Source organism: Hemiscyllium ocellatum, chromosome 3, assembly GCF_020745735.1.
Source record: "Hemiscyllium ocellatum isolate sHemOce1 chromosome 3, sHemOce1.pat.X.cur, whole genome shotgun sequence".
Taxonomy (NCBI): Eukaryota; Metazoa; Chordata; class Chondrichthyes; order Orectolobiformes; family Hemiscylliidae; genus Hemiscyllium; species Hemiscyllium ocellatum.
In genome coordinates, this window is record NC_083403.1 from 103,493,587 (window position 1) to 103,512,311 (window position 18,725).

General features: G+C 43.9%; 1 protein-coding gene across 1 annotated transcript in view; it reads left to right on the forward strand.

The window, feature by feature from the left end:
* Positions 1 to 456: 456 nt before the first annotated feature.
* opn6a (opsin 6, group member a) overlaps positions 457 to 18,725 on the forward strand; it is an 86,631-nt gene continuing 68,362 nt past the window's right edge. Inside the window, exons 1-6 of the mRNA XM_060854922.1 lie at positions 457 to 562; positions 1,226 to 1,431; positions 2,685 to 2,784; positions 3,796 to 3,900; positions 6,145 to 6,368; positions 7,525 to 7,913. Of these exons, the coding sequence (XP_060710905.1) occupies positions 457 to 562; positions 1,226 to 1,431; positions 2,685 to 2,784; positions 3,796 to 3,900; positions 6,145 to 6,368; positions 7,525 to 7,913 (1,130 nt within the window). The remainder of the gene's footprint in view (positions 563 to 1,225; positions 1,432 to 2,684; positions 2,785 to 3,795; positions 3,901 to 6,144; positions 6,369 to 7,524; positions 7,914 to 18,725) is intronic.

An 18,725-nucleotide genomic window follows, 5' to 3' on the forward strand; every position in this document is an offset into this window, starting at 1 on the left:
TGAAAAAAACTGAAAACAAATCCTGGATATGTCAAGAGATTAAATATTTGTGAAATTTCTCTCTGATGGCAAATACTCCAGGAGGTCACTCTGTCCCTAATAATTTATGCAGTTCCCTGCCTTCACTGCAAGGCGATCTCCTCAACATTGCCATGATTGTAGGCAAATTGTTCTGCCCTGTGTCCTCCCTGCTGAACTAACTCTCCTGAGGAGAGATTAAACGGGCTGACGTCAAATGCAGGTTAGCTCTAAAGCTGCTGTTAGGCTGGATTAAGAAGCAAGATCGAGCCACGGGATTGGTTCTCTGAAATGCATCATTCTCCTTCATGGTCTCGCACTCAGACTGTCCTGCTCAGTCGAATGGAGCTCAGTGAAGCTCTCCTGAGCTACAGCTGGCAATCAGTTGTAGGCCCTTGACCTAATCAATGTGGAAATTGGTCAACAGCCCTTGGAAAGATGACCAATAGTCTGTGGAGGAGCCAGAACAGCAGCTTCCACCCAAAGGAGACCACCGTCTCAGAACAAGCGGAGACTGTAATTGGCATTTACCTGCTGACTCTCGGTATGTAGCATTGATTCACAATCTACGCTGAAGCATATATTTTACAAACATTGTGTAAGATCAATACAGAATTGTACAGATTACATCAAATCACACATGGTACACAGAATGTACAGCAGGGAAACATTTCCTTCATCCTCATTGGTCCATTCTAGGGTTTATACTCCACAGGAAGTTTCTTGCACTCCTTTTCATCTGACTCCATTAATGTATCTTGCTATTCCTTTCCCCCTTGTATGTTTATCTGGCTTCCCCCAGAAATGTGTCTGTACTGTTCCCTTCAACCACTTGAAATGGTGATTGTAATCATTCTCCGGGGAAGAAAGGTTCCTCCTGAACTCGCTATTGGTGGCCAGTTTGTACTCATGACGACTGATGTTGTATTCACTAATGAGTGGAATCAGCTCCAAGTCCACCTTTCATATCTTCAGAGATTTCTACCAGGTCATGCCTCAGCCTTCTCTTTTTAAGGGAAAGGAAGCTGCAATCTTCTTTATGTGTATTCTGTTGTAAGGTGTGATATTCTATTGGAAATGGGGGTGTCATCTAGTAGTGAAAAAATGCTTCATATATGCTTCCCTCCTGATCAGTATCTCCTTCAGTCTGGCAGCAATCGTTCAAGGTGAGACTTAGTGATCTGCTTTCTCTCTGTTTCTTCTCTAGGTTGGTTCTCCTGGTTTGGAAACAGTGTGGTGATATTTGTGCTGTGCAGGCAGAAAACAACACTACAAGCAACAGATTGTTTAACCTTTAACCTGGCTGTATCAGATGCCAGTATCTCTCTGTTTGGATACTCCCGTGGAATTATTGAGATTTTCAATGTATTTCGAGACGATAGGTTTCTGATTACCTCAATATGGACGTGTCAGGTAAGGCACACTGACAAGGTAGTCTGACTAGTTTCTGTCTGAGCATTTGCCCATTGTAGAACTCTCAACACTGAGCCTTAAAGTCATAAACTCGATTGTGATGCTGCGGTGCTGTACTGAAAGGGTGCTATACTGTCAGATGCATCACTTTACACAACAATACCAAAATCCTCTCTACGTTTTCAGGTGAATGTAAAAATACCAAGACAATATTTCAAACAGACTGAAAATATTCTCTCCTGTATCCTTGTTAATTTTCATGCCTAAAACAGGATGCAACTAGATTGCTGTTCTTTTGAGAGCTTGCTGTGCTCAAATTGCCCACTATATTTTCTACATCCTAATAGTAACTATTTAACCACATCCATGTCCATAGATCCCTCAAAGTTCTCACCCAAGTTGATAGGGTTGTCAAAAAAGGGGTATGGTGTGTTGGCTTTCATTAGCAGGGGGATTGAGTTTAAGAGCCACGAGGTTATGTTGCAGCTCTATAAAGCCCTGATTAGGCCACAATTGGAATATTGTGTTCAGTTCTGGTCACTTCATTTTAAGAAAGATGTGCAAGCTTGAGAGAGGGTGCTGAGGATTTACCAGGGTGCTGCCTGGACTGGAGAGCATGACTTATGAAGAAAGGTTGAGGAACCTAGGGCTTTTCCCAATGGAGCAATGAAGGATGAGAGGTGACTTGATAGAGGTGTACAAGATGATGAGAGGCACAGATAGAGTGGATGGCCACAGACCTTTCCCCATGGAGGCAATGGCTGTCACGAGGGGTGATTTTAAGGTGATTTGTGAAAGGTTTAGGGGAGATGTCTGAGGTCTGTTCTTGATACAGAGAGTGGTGGGCATGCAATGCACTGCCAGCAGTGGTAGTAGAATCAGATACATTAGGGACATTTAAATGACTCTTGGATAGGCACATGGAAGATAGTACAATAAAGGGTATGTCAGTTAGTTTGATCTTAGCGTAGGATAAAAGGTCGGCACAACATTGAGGGCTGAAGGGCCTGTACTGTTCTATGTCCTATCAAAAGTACTTCATTGGCTATAAGGCACCTCAAGATTTCTTGAGGTTGTGAAATAGACAACAAAAGTACAAGCTCCTTTTTTCTGTGCACTCTGTCACAAGTCACATCCATTCACCATGACCTTGAGATCAGGACTCTGACACTATCCTTGAGGATATTGTTAATCTTCATCATCTATAACAGGCAACAGTGAGATCTCATTAATTGTGAGTCTTGTCTTTTCAGGTTGATGGTTTCCTCACACTACTCTTCGGTCTGTCCAGTATTAACACTCTCACGGTAATCAGCATAATAAGATATATTAAAGGCTGTCACCCATACAAAGGTAAATGCAGTTCTATTTAAAAGGTACATCTCTCAGGGCTGAGTTGCCAATGGTAACCCACCTACTGGAAAGAAGAGTGAGTTTCAGACTCACATTCTCCCTATTCGTGTTGAGAAACCTGGCCTTCCAAAGAAAAATCTTTGTTATAAAGGTGGACTGCCTTTCCTTTATTCATACATCAGATGTGGGATAGAATGGCAGGGGATAGGAGGGAATGAGGAAGGGAGGTGGTTTATGAGGTGAGAGAAATGGAGTGGGAAGCAGTTTGATGAGGATGAGGAGTATCATGAGAAGGGAGTGATTAGGAATGAGGGAGATAGTTGATAGGGAAAAGGGGAAACACAATGAATGGAAATGGGGTGATGTGGTTTATGAGGGGAAGGGTGAATAGAGAGAGGATTGCTGAAGCGGGGGGGGGGAAACGGGATGGGCCAATGGGAGACAAGGGTTTTATGAGGGGGAGGAGAATGGGGAGGGGTGGGAGGGGAACAGGGTGTGCTGGGATGTTGATGTCAGGGAGAGGAATAGGGACAGGTGGGGGTGATGGGGGAGGGGAATGGTGAGGAGAAGGGGTTGATTTGGGAGGGGAATGGAGATTGGTAGAAGTTGATGAGGGTGGTAAAGAATGGGGAGGACAGAAGGGGATGAAGAGGGAAATGGTATTGAAAGGGAAATGAGGACAGACCTGAGAGAAGGACTATAGTAGGGCTAAGGGACAAGTGATCAAATATAGAACAAGGCAGGATAGTAGGTAATAGGAGGAAAGGCAATAACTGACCAGGACATTCAAGATACTTCCCTCACACAGTCCCTAGGTGAGAGGCCCCTGGAGCAGATTTTCTAACTGTTTGGAAATCCCCTACAGATGGTTGTAATGTATCTGAGATAGATTAACATCTGAGACACTAAACTGAAGATGGCACCCTGTTACCAAACTAATACCAAAAATTAGATACAGGTGGTGTAGCTGTCCTAGGCCTCAGCTTAATGTTTGCTATTATGTTTCTGCAGCTCAATATATTAACAGACGGAACATAAACCTGTTGATGACACTGATATGGGTGACTGCTCTCTTCTGGTCAGCATCCCCTTTGTTCGGATGGGGAAGTTACACAGGTGAGTTACAGTCACACGGGAGAGTCACAGTCGCACAGTTGAGTTACAGTCACACGGGAGAGTCACAGTCGCACAAGTAAGGTGCAGTCGCACAGGTAAGGTGCAGTCACACGGGAGAGTCACAGTTACACAGGTAAGGTGCAGTCACACGGGAGAGTCACAGTCGCACAGGTAAGGTGCAGTCACATGGGAGAGTCACAGTTGCACAGGTAAGGTGCAGTCACACGGGAGAGTCACAGTCGCACAGGTAAGTTGCAGTCACACGGGAGAGTCACAGTCGCACAGGTAAGGTGCAGTCACACGGGAGAGTCACAGTCGCACAGGTAAGGTGCAGTCACACGGGAGAGTCACAGTTACACAGGTAAGGTGCAATCACATGGGAGAATCACAGTTGCACAGGTAAGGTGCAGTCACACGGGAGAGTCACAGTTGCACAGGTAAGGTGCAGTCACACGGGCGAGTCACAGTCGCAAGGGAGAGTCACAGTTGCACAGGTAAGGTGCAGTCACACGGGAGAGTCACAGTCACAAGGAAGAGTTACAGTCACACCGTTAAGTTGCAGTTACACATGAGTCATAGTCATAGGACAGTCACAGTTACACAGCTGAGGCAGTCACACATCTCACTGAGCTAGAGAATTGAGACAGAGTTGCTAACTCTGCACATTTGCCTTGGACTCTCCTGCAATTAAACAAAAATCTCCAGGACTCTTATCAGCAAGAAAATTGAGGGATGAGAAAGACATTTAAACACTGTGTTTATAAAAATAAAACATCTTGGGCAATTTGTGGTCTGAGATGTGAGAAAGGTCTTCTCAATGGATAGAAAACAAATCACCCAACCAAATCAGGAAGAATATATTTGCTTTCTAATTGGCTGTAGGAAGGTGATTCTGGCTACCCTGGGTGTTTAGAGACATAGCAACCTGAAGATGGCCATCACTTTGCTAATATTTTACATTACAGTATTGACGAGATAATAGAGTCCAGTTATCCAGCATCCAGCTGAGCACATATAGATTAGTGTGAAATTTGATAACCAATTCATATTCAACAATTTCTACCGTGATAATGACTAGATCAGCTTTTTTTTAGTGAAACAGTCCAAGACTTGGGAGCAAACATCAGAATAAATATACCAGTGCCGTACTGAGGGAGTGCTGCACTGTTCGAGGTGCTGTATTTCAGATGCGATGCTAAACCAAGGCCTACAAAATCAAGTAGGTTTGGACTATTAATCTGGTGAGAATATGAATTCAAATCCTATCATGGTTGATTCAAAGAACCACAGAACATCCATGTAAGTCTGTTTGAAGTGGGGTCACAGCAAGTTACACACAGCAATGATCAGATAATGTCCTTTGGTGATGTTGATTGGGGGATAAATCTCCATTTGGACACCAGGGAGAATTCTGATGGTCTGCTTCAAAATAATGCGATGAGATCTTTATATCCACCCATGGGCAAAGACATGGGGGAGAGGTAGTTAGATAAAGCTAGACAATCTCATTGGAAAGACAGTGTGGCACTCCCTTAGTACTGTACTGGTGTCTCAATTCTGATTTGTATTCTCAAATCCTGATGTGTCTCACAAAAAACAATAGATCTGGTCATTATCATCCTGCAATTTATGGAAACCTGTGTGAAAATTGGTTGCCAAATTTCATATATTGCAATCATGACTCCAGTTCATAAAGGTGGTTGATTGGTTATAAAACACTGTGCTGAAAATGTGTTGCTGGAAAGGCGCAGCAGGTCAGGCAGCATCCAAGGAACAGGAGAATTGACGTTTCTGGAATAAGCCCTTCTTCAGGAGCCCTTCTCCTGTTCCTTGGATGCTGCCTGACCTGCTGCGCTTTTCCAGCAACACATTTTCAGCTCTGATCTCCAGCATCTGCAGTCCTCACTTTCTCCTGTAAAACACTGTGGGATATTATAAGGTTGTGAAAGGCATTAGTGTATATGAATGCTAGTACTTGCTGTCTTTAGTTGTCTCTTTTGTGCTTTCTCTCAGTTTATCTCCATCTCTCTCATTTTCTCTATTTCTTTGTCTAGCTTTATCTAACTACCTCTCCCCCATTTCTTTCCCCTCTTAATCTTTTCCATAACTTTTCCACATTTTCTCTTTCATTAACTTTACTTTATCATTTCCTTTATTGGTTTGTCCATCTTTTTATCTTAATGTCTTTCTCAATCTCTCTTTCTAACTGTGTTTTTCTCTCTCTTCTCTCTTCCTTTGGCACAGACCGGATGTATGGAACATGTGAGATAGACTGGGGCAGAGCAGTGTTCTCCACTGTCTACAAATCCTACATAGTCTCCATCTTTGTCTGTTGCTTCTTCCTGCCAATGTCCATCATGCTGTTCTCTTATATCTCCATCATCAACACCGTCAAGTCAAACCGGGCGCTGACAGGAGCAGAGGTTCAAGGAGAGCGGCAAAGGAAGCTGGAGAGGGATGTAACTCGGGTGAGCTTTCCGACAACATGGCCTGCTGCTCAGGGTCAGATTAAATCCCAAATCTTACATGGAAGAACAAATACCTAGTTCCCATTGGTGAGACTAATACTGAGGGAGAGTGACACTGGGCTGGGGGTGTATGGGATGTGACACTGGGGCTGGGGGGAAAGTGATACAGGGTTGGGGAGTGTGACACTGGGCTGGGGGGTGGGAGAGTGACACTGGACTGGGGGGGAGAGTGACATTGGGGCTGGGGGAGAGTGATACACGATTGGGGAGTGTTTCACTGAGCTGGGGGGGGAGTGACACTAGGCTGGTGGGGGGAGAGTGACACTGGGGCTGGGGGAGAGTGATGCAGGGTTGGGGAGTGTGACACTGGGTTGGGGGGAGAGTGGCACTGGGTAGGAGGAGAGTGACACTGAGCTGGGGGGAGAGTAACACTGAGCTGGGGGGAGAGTAACACTGTGCTGGGGGAGAGTAACACTGGGTGGGGGGAGAGTAACACTGGGTAGGGGGAGAGTGACACTGTGTAGGGGGGAGAGTGACACTGTGTAGGGGGGAGAGTAACACTGGGTAGGGGGGAGAGTGACACTGAACTGGGGGAGAGTGACACTGGGCTGGGGGGATAGTAACACTGGGTGGGGGGGAGAGTAACACTGGGTAGGGGGGAGATTGACACTGGGTAGGGGGGAGAGTGACACTGGGTAGGGGGGAGAGTGACACTGGGCTGATGGGAGAGTAACACTGGGTATGGGGGAGAGTGACACTGGGTAGGGGGAAGAGTGACACTGGGCTGATGGGAGAGTAACACTGGGTAGGGGGGAGAGTGACACTGAACTGGAGGAGAGTGACACCAGTTTCTGGGCAATGGTAAGCCCTCAGGATGCGGATAGTAGTGGATTCACTGATGGTAATGCCTTTGAATGTCAAGAGGTGATGGTTAGATTCCCCCTTGTTGGAGTTGGTCATTGCCTGGCATTGTGTGGCACAATCATTACTCAATAAATATCAGCCCAGGCCGGGATGGTGCTGAGTACTTAACAGTGAATGGGCACAGCATGTCCCGTGAATGTGCTGTTCAGTTCGAGTGAAGTTATGGAATTATAGTATTGATGGCAGACTGTGGCTGCTCTTCCTTAACCTAATCTTGTTTCACCATTTCCAGGTTTCCATGGTGATCTGCACCGCATTCATTATAGCCTGGTCACCATATGCAGTGATCTCCATGTGGTCAGCAAGTGGGCACCATGTCCCAAAGCTTACCAGCCTGCTCGCCAGCCTCTTTGCCAAGTCTGCCAGCTTCTACAATCCCATCATCTACTTTGGAATGAATTCCAAGTTCCGCCGGGATGTCTTGATGCTCCTGTTCTGTGTCAGCGACAAGGACAATGTGAAGCTCAAACGGATCAAACGGTGTCCAGAGAGAGGCCTGGAATATGAGGCAGATGTGCTAAGGGCCAGCCCCAACTCTGGGCCGGACAGCCCAAATGACAGGGACCAGGGATCATCGTACTTCCCCAACTCTGCGAATTCAGGTTATGAATGTGACAGACTGTAGCGGTTTGCTACAGAGAGCTGTATCATTACTGTAAGCACCTTGGTGCACTGTAACAAGCAAAGTGTGCTCAGATAGGAACCCTTGTCCCAAACATTTCCAAATTCAGAGACAGATTAGTGGTCCAATCCCAGAATCAACCCTGTATTGTGTACCATGGTGACTTGTAAATTGATGACAAGCTGTTTCTGCCATTGCATTTCACTAGATTGCAGGTAGTATTATAACATCATAGAGTCCCTCTGCACCCGGACTAGAGACAGGGTTGTAACACCATGGAGCCCTACTGTATTGGGACTTGAAACAATGTTACAACACCATGGAGCCCCTCTGTACTGGGACTGGAGACAGGGTTATAATGCTATAGAGTCACCCTGCACTGGGAACTAGAGAGAGGGTTAAAATACAATAGAGTCCCTCTATACTGGGACTGGAGAGAGGGTTATAATACAATAGAGTCCGTCTGCACTGGGACTGGAGACAGGGTTATAACACTATAGAGTCACTCTGTACTGGGACTAGAGAGAGGGTTATAATACAACAGAGTCCCTCTATACTGGGACTGGAGAGAGGGTTATAATACTACAGAGTTCCTCTGTATTAGAGAGAGGGTTATAATACTGTAAGAGTCCTTCTGTATTGGTATTGGAGTTAAGGTTATAACACGATAAAGTCCCTCTGCACTGGGACAGGAGACAGTGTTATAACACCATAGAGCCCCTTTGTACTGAGATAGGTGGGAGGATTATAACACCATGGAGCCCCTCTACACTGGGACAGGAGACAGGACACTATAGTGTCCTTTTGTACTGGGACTTAGGATAGGGTTATAACACCGTACAGCCCCTCTATACTGAGTCTAATGATAGGATTAGAACACTTTGAGTCATAGAGTCATAGAGATGTACAGCATGGAAACAGACCCTTCGGTCCAACCCATCCATGCCGAACAGATATCCCAACCCAATCTAGTCCCACCTGCCAGCACCCGGCCCATATCCCTTGTTATGATCAATGCTGGAAACGCACCCAGTTGCTTTAGGCTCACTACTCCTGGGTCCAAAAAATACAATGATACCATTTTGCTCCAGTTATCAAGATGGCTAATTGAATATTTTATCAATATCAAGTTTAAAATAAAAAAACTTTGATATCTTAGGTTCATTTAATAAATGGAAGATTATTGATTTAATATAACACAAAATGTATTCAATGTAAATGCAAAACCAGCCAATATCTAAAGTGTTTACAATGGATGTATGAACCCTTATTTCCCCAAATACTTAAAACACCCTCAACAAACACACACCAGGTAAAGGATGTAAAATGGATTTCTCTGCAGAGTTGCATTTTTGCAAAATAACACATTGGCCAATGGATTTTAATCTTTGAAGAGGAAAACGCTGAGGTGGGAAATGTTCGCATTGTCTTCTGATCCAGTGGTCTGGTATCTGTAAACATTCCATTAAACAGTTGTCTCTGAAGGCTTGGTAGAGATACCTTGCTCAGGAAATACAACATGAAGAGATTCTCTCAGCTACTTTTCCTGAAGAACCAACTTTCACCTTGACCTCACATCCTGAATCAGGAACTGATCAGCTCAGCAAGACTGATGAAGACTTGCTACTGAAGACCACAACAAACTCTAAGCCAGTCAGTGTTCAAACAGCCCAGCAGGAGATTTCCAGCAAAACAAGGAGTTATCATTGTTGTGTGATTTCTATGAAGTTGTGTTTTTAAAACAAAATCCAATGTCCTTTTCTACAACCACTTTTTAAGAAGCAACTCTAGATTAATTTTTCTTTTAGATTAGATTCCCTACAGTATGGATACAGGCCATTTGGCCCAATAACCAACCCAGACCCATTTCCCACTGACTAATGTACCTAAAATTGTGAACATGACCAATTCAACTGGCCTCACATCTTTGGACTGTGGGAGGAAACTGGAGCAGTTGGAGGAAACCCACACAGTCACAGGGAGAATGTGCAAACTCCACACAGACAGTCAGCCAAGCTTCTATCCATGTTAATATGTTACCCAGTCTCCGACACGGCCTCTAATAGTTCAGACTGTTTCTAATAACCAATTGATGTAATAACCTACCCTGACTCTACTAACCCACTATGTCGGGAAAAACCTGCTGTTACTGGAAGCCTGCACTAAACAAGTGGGGAAGGAAAGAGAGAATGAAACATTGCATTTATGTAACCTTTTTCACTTCCTGAAGAGAGCTCAAATCATTAAAAGCCCAATGAAGTATTTCTGAATTGCCAGCCCCATTGTAGAGTGCAGCAGCGACATTGAGCTCTGTAGGATCCCACAAAGAAATTGTTTGGATTTCTAGGCAGGTAGAAGAAACATCTTGTCAAGGTTAAATGCCCAGCTCTGTTTATAGATTCTGCTCTGCTTCAAATGCCATGTTTCAAACTTTCAAAGTCTTTTGAAAACTGAGCCCAGCTTACAGACACCACAAACAATATGATGAAAGTTTCACAGCTCCTGTGCAGCTGGCGATAACTTCTCAATTCCCTATCGGTCTTTTAGTTATGTGAAGTAAGTTACTTAGATGTTTCATGACTCACATCTGGAGCAGGTGGGACTTGAACCTAGACGTGCTGGCTCAGAGGTAGTGATGCTACCACTATGCCATAAAAGCCCCTCAAGTAGTCTTTTAAACGTCCTGTAATGAACTCTCACATAGTGTAAAATGATTCCTGCTGCTCTCCATTTGAGTAATGAGTTAAAACACAGTCAGTAACTGATTAATGGGGAGATTTACTTCATGATGTGAAGCTAATTCTGCAGAAGAACAAGCAACATGAGGCAGTACTTTACAAAATGCCCACACAGTGAACATTAAAATTTTGAACCAATATTTTACGCGATATAGAAGCATAGTATTTTCTTCAGAAGAAAACACAACATTAAATCTGAAAATATTAAGGATTTTGATTGAACATCTCACTGAAACTAAAAGACTGAAGGAGGCTGTTCCACCATATTGGTCACTGTGCTAGATAGTTGACCTGATTTATAATTCCTGTTCCCAGTGGAAGCACCAACATAACAGCTGGCAATGTAAACTGGATTGACCCACAAACTGTGCAACTGTGTTTTCTGTTTGTCCAGAGTTCAAGTCGAGAAAGAAGATTGAACATTGACTTCGGAGTTAAGATGTTCATCCATTTGCTTTATGGCAGGCGCTTCATGTTGCTGACTGAACACAGGGCACTAACCACCATTTGTGGTCCATATACTGGAATACCATCAATGGCGGCAGCTTGCCTGCAAAGATGGGTACAGACTCAGTCTACTCATGAGATGAAATAGCAGACAAGAATTACAGAGGCCTTGTCAAGGTTCCCACTACTGGGGAGTAAATATGTTCCCGACTGAATCCTGAAAATTCTGTACTTTTCCCAGGGTGTCAAGGTGCCGGTGTTAGTGGAACACTACTCGGAATGACCCGGTTTTGAGCAGAGTGTTGGCTTAGTGCTGAGAGAGAGGACCAGTCATAGTAACTGCCTAGAATTATGCCATTACTGTCCAGGTGGTGAGAGTTGTTTGTATTAGACGGCTGTTTAATGTGGAGAATGTGAGTTGTTATTCCTCCCTCGTTGAAAGAACAAATGCACCCAAGGCACCCTGGTGTAGTGTGAATGAAAGAAATAGTCAAAGACTACTTTTGGTGGCCGAATGTAGACTCCCAGATTGAGGTGGAATTGGGATCATGCAAACCCTGCACATTAGTGTGCCACTTCGGGGTCATAGGAATTCCAAACAAGAGAGACTGTGTTAACCTGGAATTATACATCTGGGGATAAATGGATCCCAATGGTGATGGTGGCTTAAACAGGACTCTTGTCATACACACTACAGACTAGGGATGAGCTAGTCTGGAGGAGACATATGTAACAACTGGTCACTGCACCTCACCAACCAATGGGATGTGGGTGGAGTGATGTCCCTCAGAACACCGGGCGAGATGGGACTGGGATGTGTTTCCAAGCCAGGACTGGCCATACCCAGGGAGGAGACATCAGCAGTGTCACAGAGCAACTACAGCCAATCAGAGAAGGACATGCCTGCGGAACAACAGAAGCTTCCTGAGACCTGGGAGGCAACAATAAAAAAGGTTCCTGCCACGCAGTGACAGTCTTCAAGGATTCACCATCACCCTGAGAAACTGATTGACCAGGGTTGGCTTTTTTTTTTGTGTATATTTCTGACGACGTGCTACAATGCTTGTTTAATAGTTATAATTTCTGTGTGTTAATATTTGTTGTATGTTTATTAATAGGAGTTTTCAAATAATGGGGGAAGGGTATTATGTATTTAGTTGGAGGGCCTGCCCCTTTAAGAGAGCTGATCAGGTGACTAGCTGTGGAGCTGTGGAGGTGTGAGCATCACTAATAAAGTGTTCCTATTCATATTTACCCTGTACCTACCTGATGTATAATTCCTGGTTCCAAATGAAGTGACAACAACCACTGGCACAGTGGCTCAGTGGTTAGTACTGCAGTCCCTCAGCACTAGGATCCTAGGTTCGATTCCAGCCTTGGGTGACTGTCTGTGCACATTCTCCTTGTGTCTGCGTAGGTTTCCTCCCACAGTCCAAAGATGCGCAGGTGAATTGTCCATAATGTTAGGTGCATTAGTCAGAGGGAAAAGGATCTGGGTGAGTTACTCTTCGGAAGGTCGGTTTGGACTGGTTGGGCCGAAGGGCCTGTTTCCACACTGTAGGGAATCTAATCTAATCATAATAACCTTGTTTAATAATCAGGGAACTGGTAGTAGCAGTTATCTGTCAATCAGTTGAAAGTAGTCCGTTCAATTGGTGTTAGTTACTGTAGGAAGCTAAACTAGCAAGTGACCCATCAAAAGCTCAATGTTAGAGACCGATTTTATAAACTGCAAGATCAATAAGGGGTGCACAGTCTAGAGAGTCCACCTGGGTGAGACATAAACTGAATGAGCAGCAAATTAGGTTCACATGGCAGAAAGGTGCTTTAAGTTTCCTGTAAAGTGTATGAAGCATTAATTGGATTTTTCAGTATTAGTTAAGGTTTAACAATATTTGTAAAATTTATTAGATGAAGGCAAATAAAATCAAGTTAATGCAAGTAAACCAAGGTAAAATTAATGTGAGTGAGTTGAATCTAAGACATGCTTGGGTAGCTCGGTTGCATGGTATATGTGCTTAAAAATGTGTTGCTGGAAAAGCGCAACAGGTCAGGCAGCATCAAAGGAACAGGAGAATCGACGTTTCGGGCATAAGCCCTTCTTCAGGAATGAGGAAGGTATGCCAAGCAGGCTAAGATAAAAGGTAGGGAGAAGGGACTTGGGGGAAGACCCTCAGAAAACACAAGGGATGAATGCAGATTTCTCCAGCTTTCTCATTTCCCCTCCCCCCACCTTTTCTCAGTCCCAACCCTCAGACTCAGCACCGCCTTCTTGACCTGCAATCTTCTTCCCGATCTCTCCGCCCCCACCCCCTCTCCGGCCTATCACCCTCACCTTAACCTCCTTCCACCTATCATATTCCCAGCGCCCCTCCCCCAAGTCCCTCCTCCCTACCTTTTATCTAAGCCTGCTTGGCACAAATTCCTCATTCCTGAAGAAGGGCTCATGCCCGAAACATCGATTCTCCTGCTCCTTTGATGCTGCCTGACCTGCTGCGCTTTTCCAGCAACACATTTTTAAGCTCTGATCTCCAGCATCTGCTGTCCTCACTTTCTCCTGCATGGTATATGTGTCCTGTAAATATGCAGATATTGGGAAAGATCAGATTGGCTAGATTTGTTTTCCCTGGAACAGAGGGTGCTGAAAGGTGACTAAATTGAAGTGTATAAAATTTTGAAAACCTGGATAGAATATACATGTCTTCTAGTGGAGAGATAAATTACTGGGTGGCACAGATTTAAAGTGATTGGCAAAAGGATTAGAGGGGTCATGAGAAAAAAAAATCTTTTAATCCATAAGGGTGGCATAGTGATTAGCTCTGGGTTCAATTGCATTCTTGGGTGACTGTCTAAGTGGAGTTGGTACATTCTTCCTGTGTCTGCATCAGTATGTTCTGGTTTCCTCCCATAGTCCAAAAGTGTGCAGGTTAGGTGGATTGGCCGTGCTATATTGTTTGGTATTCAGGGATGTGCAGACTAGGTGGATTAGCCATGGGAAATGGGCAGGGTTATAGGGACTGGGTGGGATCCTCTTCAGAGGGGTGGTGCGGGCTTGAGGGACTGAATAGCCCTTATCTTCATTACAAGGATTCTATGATTCTAAGGTGGAACATGTTGTCTGGTTTAATGGTGGAAATAGAAATCCTCAACTTCTTAAACAGGTACTTGGATCTGCACCTAAAGAGCTGGAACTTTCAAGGCTACAGAGCAAGTATGGAAAACTGGGAAACTGGGATTAGAATGGATGGCTGGTTCTTTTTTGGTCAGCACAGATACATTGGGCTGAATGGCCACTTTCTGGACTGTACCTTTTCATGGGTCTAGCATCAATGCCCATGGAATATCATTTTCCATCTTTTAACAACCTGACTACCCTGAATCTCTCCTTACTGTTTTGTATCCAGCTTGGTTTCCACCCAATCACTTATCTCCTCATTCCACACATTCTCCTTTTAATCATGAGTGTGCTCTGTAGTAGTTTCTCACACCTAAAGACCTTTTGAAAATCCAAGATACATCATGTCTACCATAGCACCCCTATTAACTCTCTGTTATCCTTCTATGGATACAGTAAGGTTGCTCAGGCATGAACAAGCATAAAGGAGCTTGCTATGCCTCTTGGTCATTGCTGTGGTTCAGGGAATGGAAACCAGCTCAGCTCTCCTGTGAATGCTGTGACTGTGAACTCTGTTTCATCAGAGTCTGTTCAGAAGGTGTGGTGAGGCTGGAAACGCTCAGGCACTTAGGACTGCCTTGGCATATAGGCAGTGTGTCTGCTTCCCTTGCACATTGGAGGCCATATGTTTGGCGACTTTGGCGACGTTAGATGTTGATGGAATGAGAGGTTGCAGTTAATGAAGGTCACTACCTGTTCTGTGGTGGCTTTGATGGTTGTGTATGCTGTGTCTGACACTTTGCACTACATGGGAGATGGACGCAGCAATGTCTCTGAAACCAATAGTGCTCTCTGCCTGACTGCCTAGGCTGGTCCAGTAACATACAAGGCCACAGGCCTCTCCTGAGCAAGGCAGCTTTGGTCGTTCACTTAATGTAGTAGTGATCTGCCACTGTCTCTCAAAACTCTGTTCTCCACAGCTTTTGTAGGGCAAGCTGGGGTTGGAGTGCCTGATTTGTACCACCCTCTGTGTGACAAGTGTGACTCAAACTGGATGCTGATGTTCCCTTCCTCCACTGGGAGGAAATAGTTTCTCAAAGTGTTTACCCAATCAGGACCTTTCAGCATTTTAATCACGTCCTTGCTGTTTATTTGAGCTGTTGCAACTTGTAAAGGTCATTTTCAATATTCAAATTCCAAAACCTTCACGCATTCACTGTGCTTGTTGATCAAGTAACAAAGCTCCTCAGAACTTATGAGCAGACTGCTCTGTAAAGAAAGGAATGTTTAACCTTTTCTGGGACACTTGTTCTTTGAGATCAAAAATACAGCAATTCTTTCATTCAAAGAATAATGTGAACTCAGAACTGGTTTTGCACATTGCAGTGCACATCTTTCGGCTGGGATGTTAAACTGAGTAAAAGATTTCACAGCCCTATTGTGAAAAAATGTGGGAGAGTGGTGCTCTGTGCCTTCAGCAGCATCTATTCCCCCATCCAGAATCATTAAATACAGGTCATGCTATTTCCTTCAAATGTAACTGATCAGCCCTGAGTCACTTTGGCCACGCTGTAAGAACATCATAAGGAGCTATTAGTGGTGCTTGTTTGTTCTTGGATGTTTTAGACCTAATCCTTGTACATGAGATCATTCACCCCATCGAGCCTGCTTCAGTTCACTGGAAGAACTCTCATTCCCCAGACCTGCCACATATCTTACCAAAGCTTGTCATAAGTCTGAACACCTCTATCAGACCCCCCCTGCTCTTCTATTGAAGCTTGCTCTAACTTTTCCTTATAATTAAAATCTCTTCCCTCATGTCCAAGAATCCTACAGCACAGAAACAGGTACTTTGGTTGAACTCGTCTGCATCGATCAGACACATCAATCTGACCTAGACATCTCTGAATCATTTCTCCCCACTCTCCATGATCTTCACTCACTCTCTGAAGCCATTTCCCTAAAAGCTGGACACAATAATCTAACATCATGGTGTAAAGGCCATTGGAGAAACACTACAAAGGCCTTTCAGCTTTCAAAGGATTATCTTTGTGCAAAATTTGCTGACCTCAACAATCCAAATATACACAAGGTCTTTTATTGTGAAGTTCCAATGTTATTTTTGTAAGAAACCCATCGTCTAAAGCGATCATTCCGCATACTCTCACAAAGAAAATAGAAAGATTGTGAGGGTATTAGCAATTGTGTAGGCAGCAAAGGTCAAGTGGAAACTCAGCATGCTTCAAAAACCATAAAGCAGAATTGATTTCAGATGGACTAACAAACTCTTCATAGTAATGTACCACAAAAAAAATATAAACAGTTACTCCCTAGTTGATTGACAGGATGGAATGGGAGCATTGTAATGGTATGGAATGGGGTACTTGAAAGGACCAGTGACGGGAAGGAAAAGGGGTGCTGTAAACACCAATGACAGGATGGAATGGAGGCCAGTAAAGACTAATGTTCCTATTGTTTGCTTGGGCTGTGCTGTTTGGCAAAGAGTTGTATTCATCAGTCACACTGGGGATTTTTAACAGAAAGCATTAAGTAGGTGAGCAGTCTTTTGCACTAGTTAGTTTGACATGAAGCTCCCGTCAACTTTTAGCACCTTTGTTTTGGGGAGACATTTTGCCACTGGGGTGTTGCTCTGTCATCTTCCCTCATCTATTTCCCATTATGAAGCAATAGCGCTGGCTTCAAACCAAGCAGTTATTTGAGTTAACAGGGGAGGTGAGTTTCTCCTTTATCACAGCAGCACAACACAGGACGATGTTCTCACCCTGATAGCCCAGACAAATCACCCATGATGGGGGCTGAAAGTTCCTGAATGACATTCAGGACAGGCAGGAATTCATTCTGAAACTGGAGTTTCTGCACAATGAGTACTGACTGTTATCAGATGATGGGAGACTGAAGGGAGGGCAACATTGGCCCTGGCATCTCATTGATACTAGATTACAACATCAGACTCAATCATTCTGCATGGAAAGTTGACAAATGCAGATCAAAATCAACACTTTGTTTAATGTAACACTTCACTTTTATTGTTGTAAAGAAAAGATCTAAATTTCTATAGCTTCTTTCATCCCTCAGAGCCTTCTGAAGCATTTCACAGTCAACTAAATACTGAAAGGGTTAAAGCTGAGAGGGCTAACTGCGGGTTCAGTTCGGTGTTTGTAGTAAAATAAATATGAGTAGATGGCAAAGAGCCAGGCTAGGGGCTAACTGATGGAGACAAGGATGCAGCAGAGACTGCATGATCAGCAGGATGAGGGAGGCCATGGATGGGTCAGAACAATGCCTTCTCTGCATACTGTGGGAAATAAATAACATCTTGTTAACATACGATTATGAATATATCAGATCAGTAATTGGGTATGTGGCTTAAGATGTAAAAGAGATGCAAAAAGATAAATTGTGGGTTTTTACAGTTCAGTCTACGTATGCAAAAGATTTGATTTGATTTATTATTGTCACATGTACCTAAGTACAGTGAAAAGCTTTGTTGTGTGTACAGTATAGGCAGATTATAGGGTGATTGAACAGAGTGAGGAATACAAAGTTACATCTGCAAAGGAGGTGCACAAAAAGCAAGATCAACATTAGATTTGACATTTGAGGTCCATTCAGCAGTCTAACAACAATGGGGAAGAAACAGTCCTTGAACCTATGTGTTTTCTAAATGTTTGTATCTTCTGCCTGACGGATGAGGTTGGAAGTGACTATAACCGGAGTGGGAGGGATCTTTAATTACATTGGCTGCCTTTCCGAGGCAGTGAGAAGTGTAGATGGAATCAATGGATGGAAGGTGGCTTGCGTGATCGACTGGGCTGTGTTCACAACTCTCTGTACTTTCTTACGGTCCTGGATAGAACATTGTCGCACCAAGCCGTGATGCATCCAGGCAGAATGCTTTCCATGGTGTATCTTTAAAAGTTGGAAAGAATCCTTATGGATATGCTGAATTTCCTTAGGCTGAATCAGTGAGACTGTGTAAATGACTGTTTGTGTATGTGTATATGTGAGAGAGACGTGTGTACATGTGCTGAGTTTCTTTGGCATGCCAGTTTCTGTTGATTTCCACTCTTGTTGGTTTGGTCATCTTTAATTAGATCAAAAGAATATTTGGCTGTAAATTAAAACTAAATTTGGCCCTGATTTGAGCAAAATTTTAAGTGACAGCCTTGAAAGAATTTCTCAGCCCACAAAAATGTCAGTTGTGGCTTGTGGATACATTTTCAACTTCTGGCCCACAGTTAACGAGTTCAAGTCCCATTCCATAGTTTCTTCAAAATATGAGGCATATACTCCAGTACAGACCTGAGCAAGCGCTGCACTAAGATTGTCATTGTATCTCAGATAAAAAAATACAACAAAGGCCCTATCTGCCCTCAATTGTGAATAATAAACTCCTGCGTCCTATCCTGAAAGAGGAATCCTATCTGATATCTTGGCAAATATCTATCCCTCAATCAGCATGACTGAAAAGCGCATTGCTGGGATCTTGC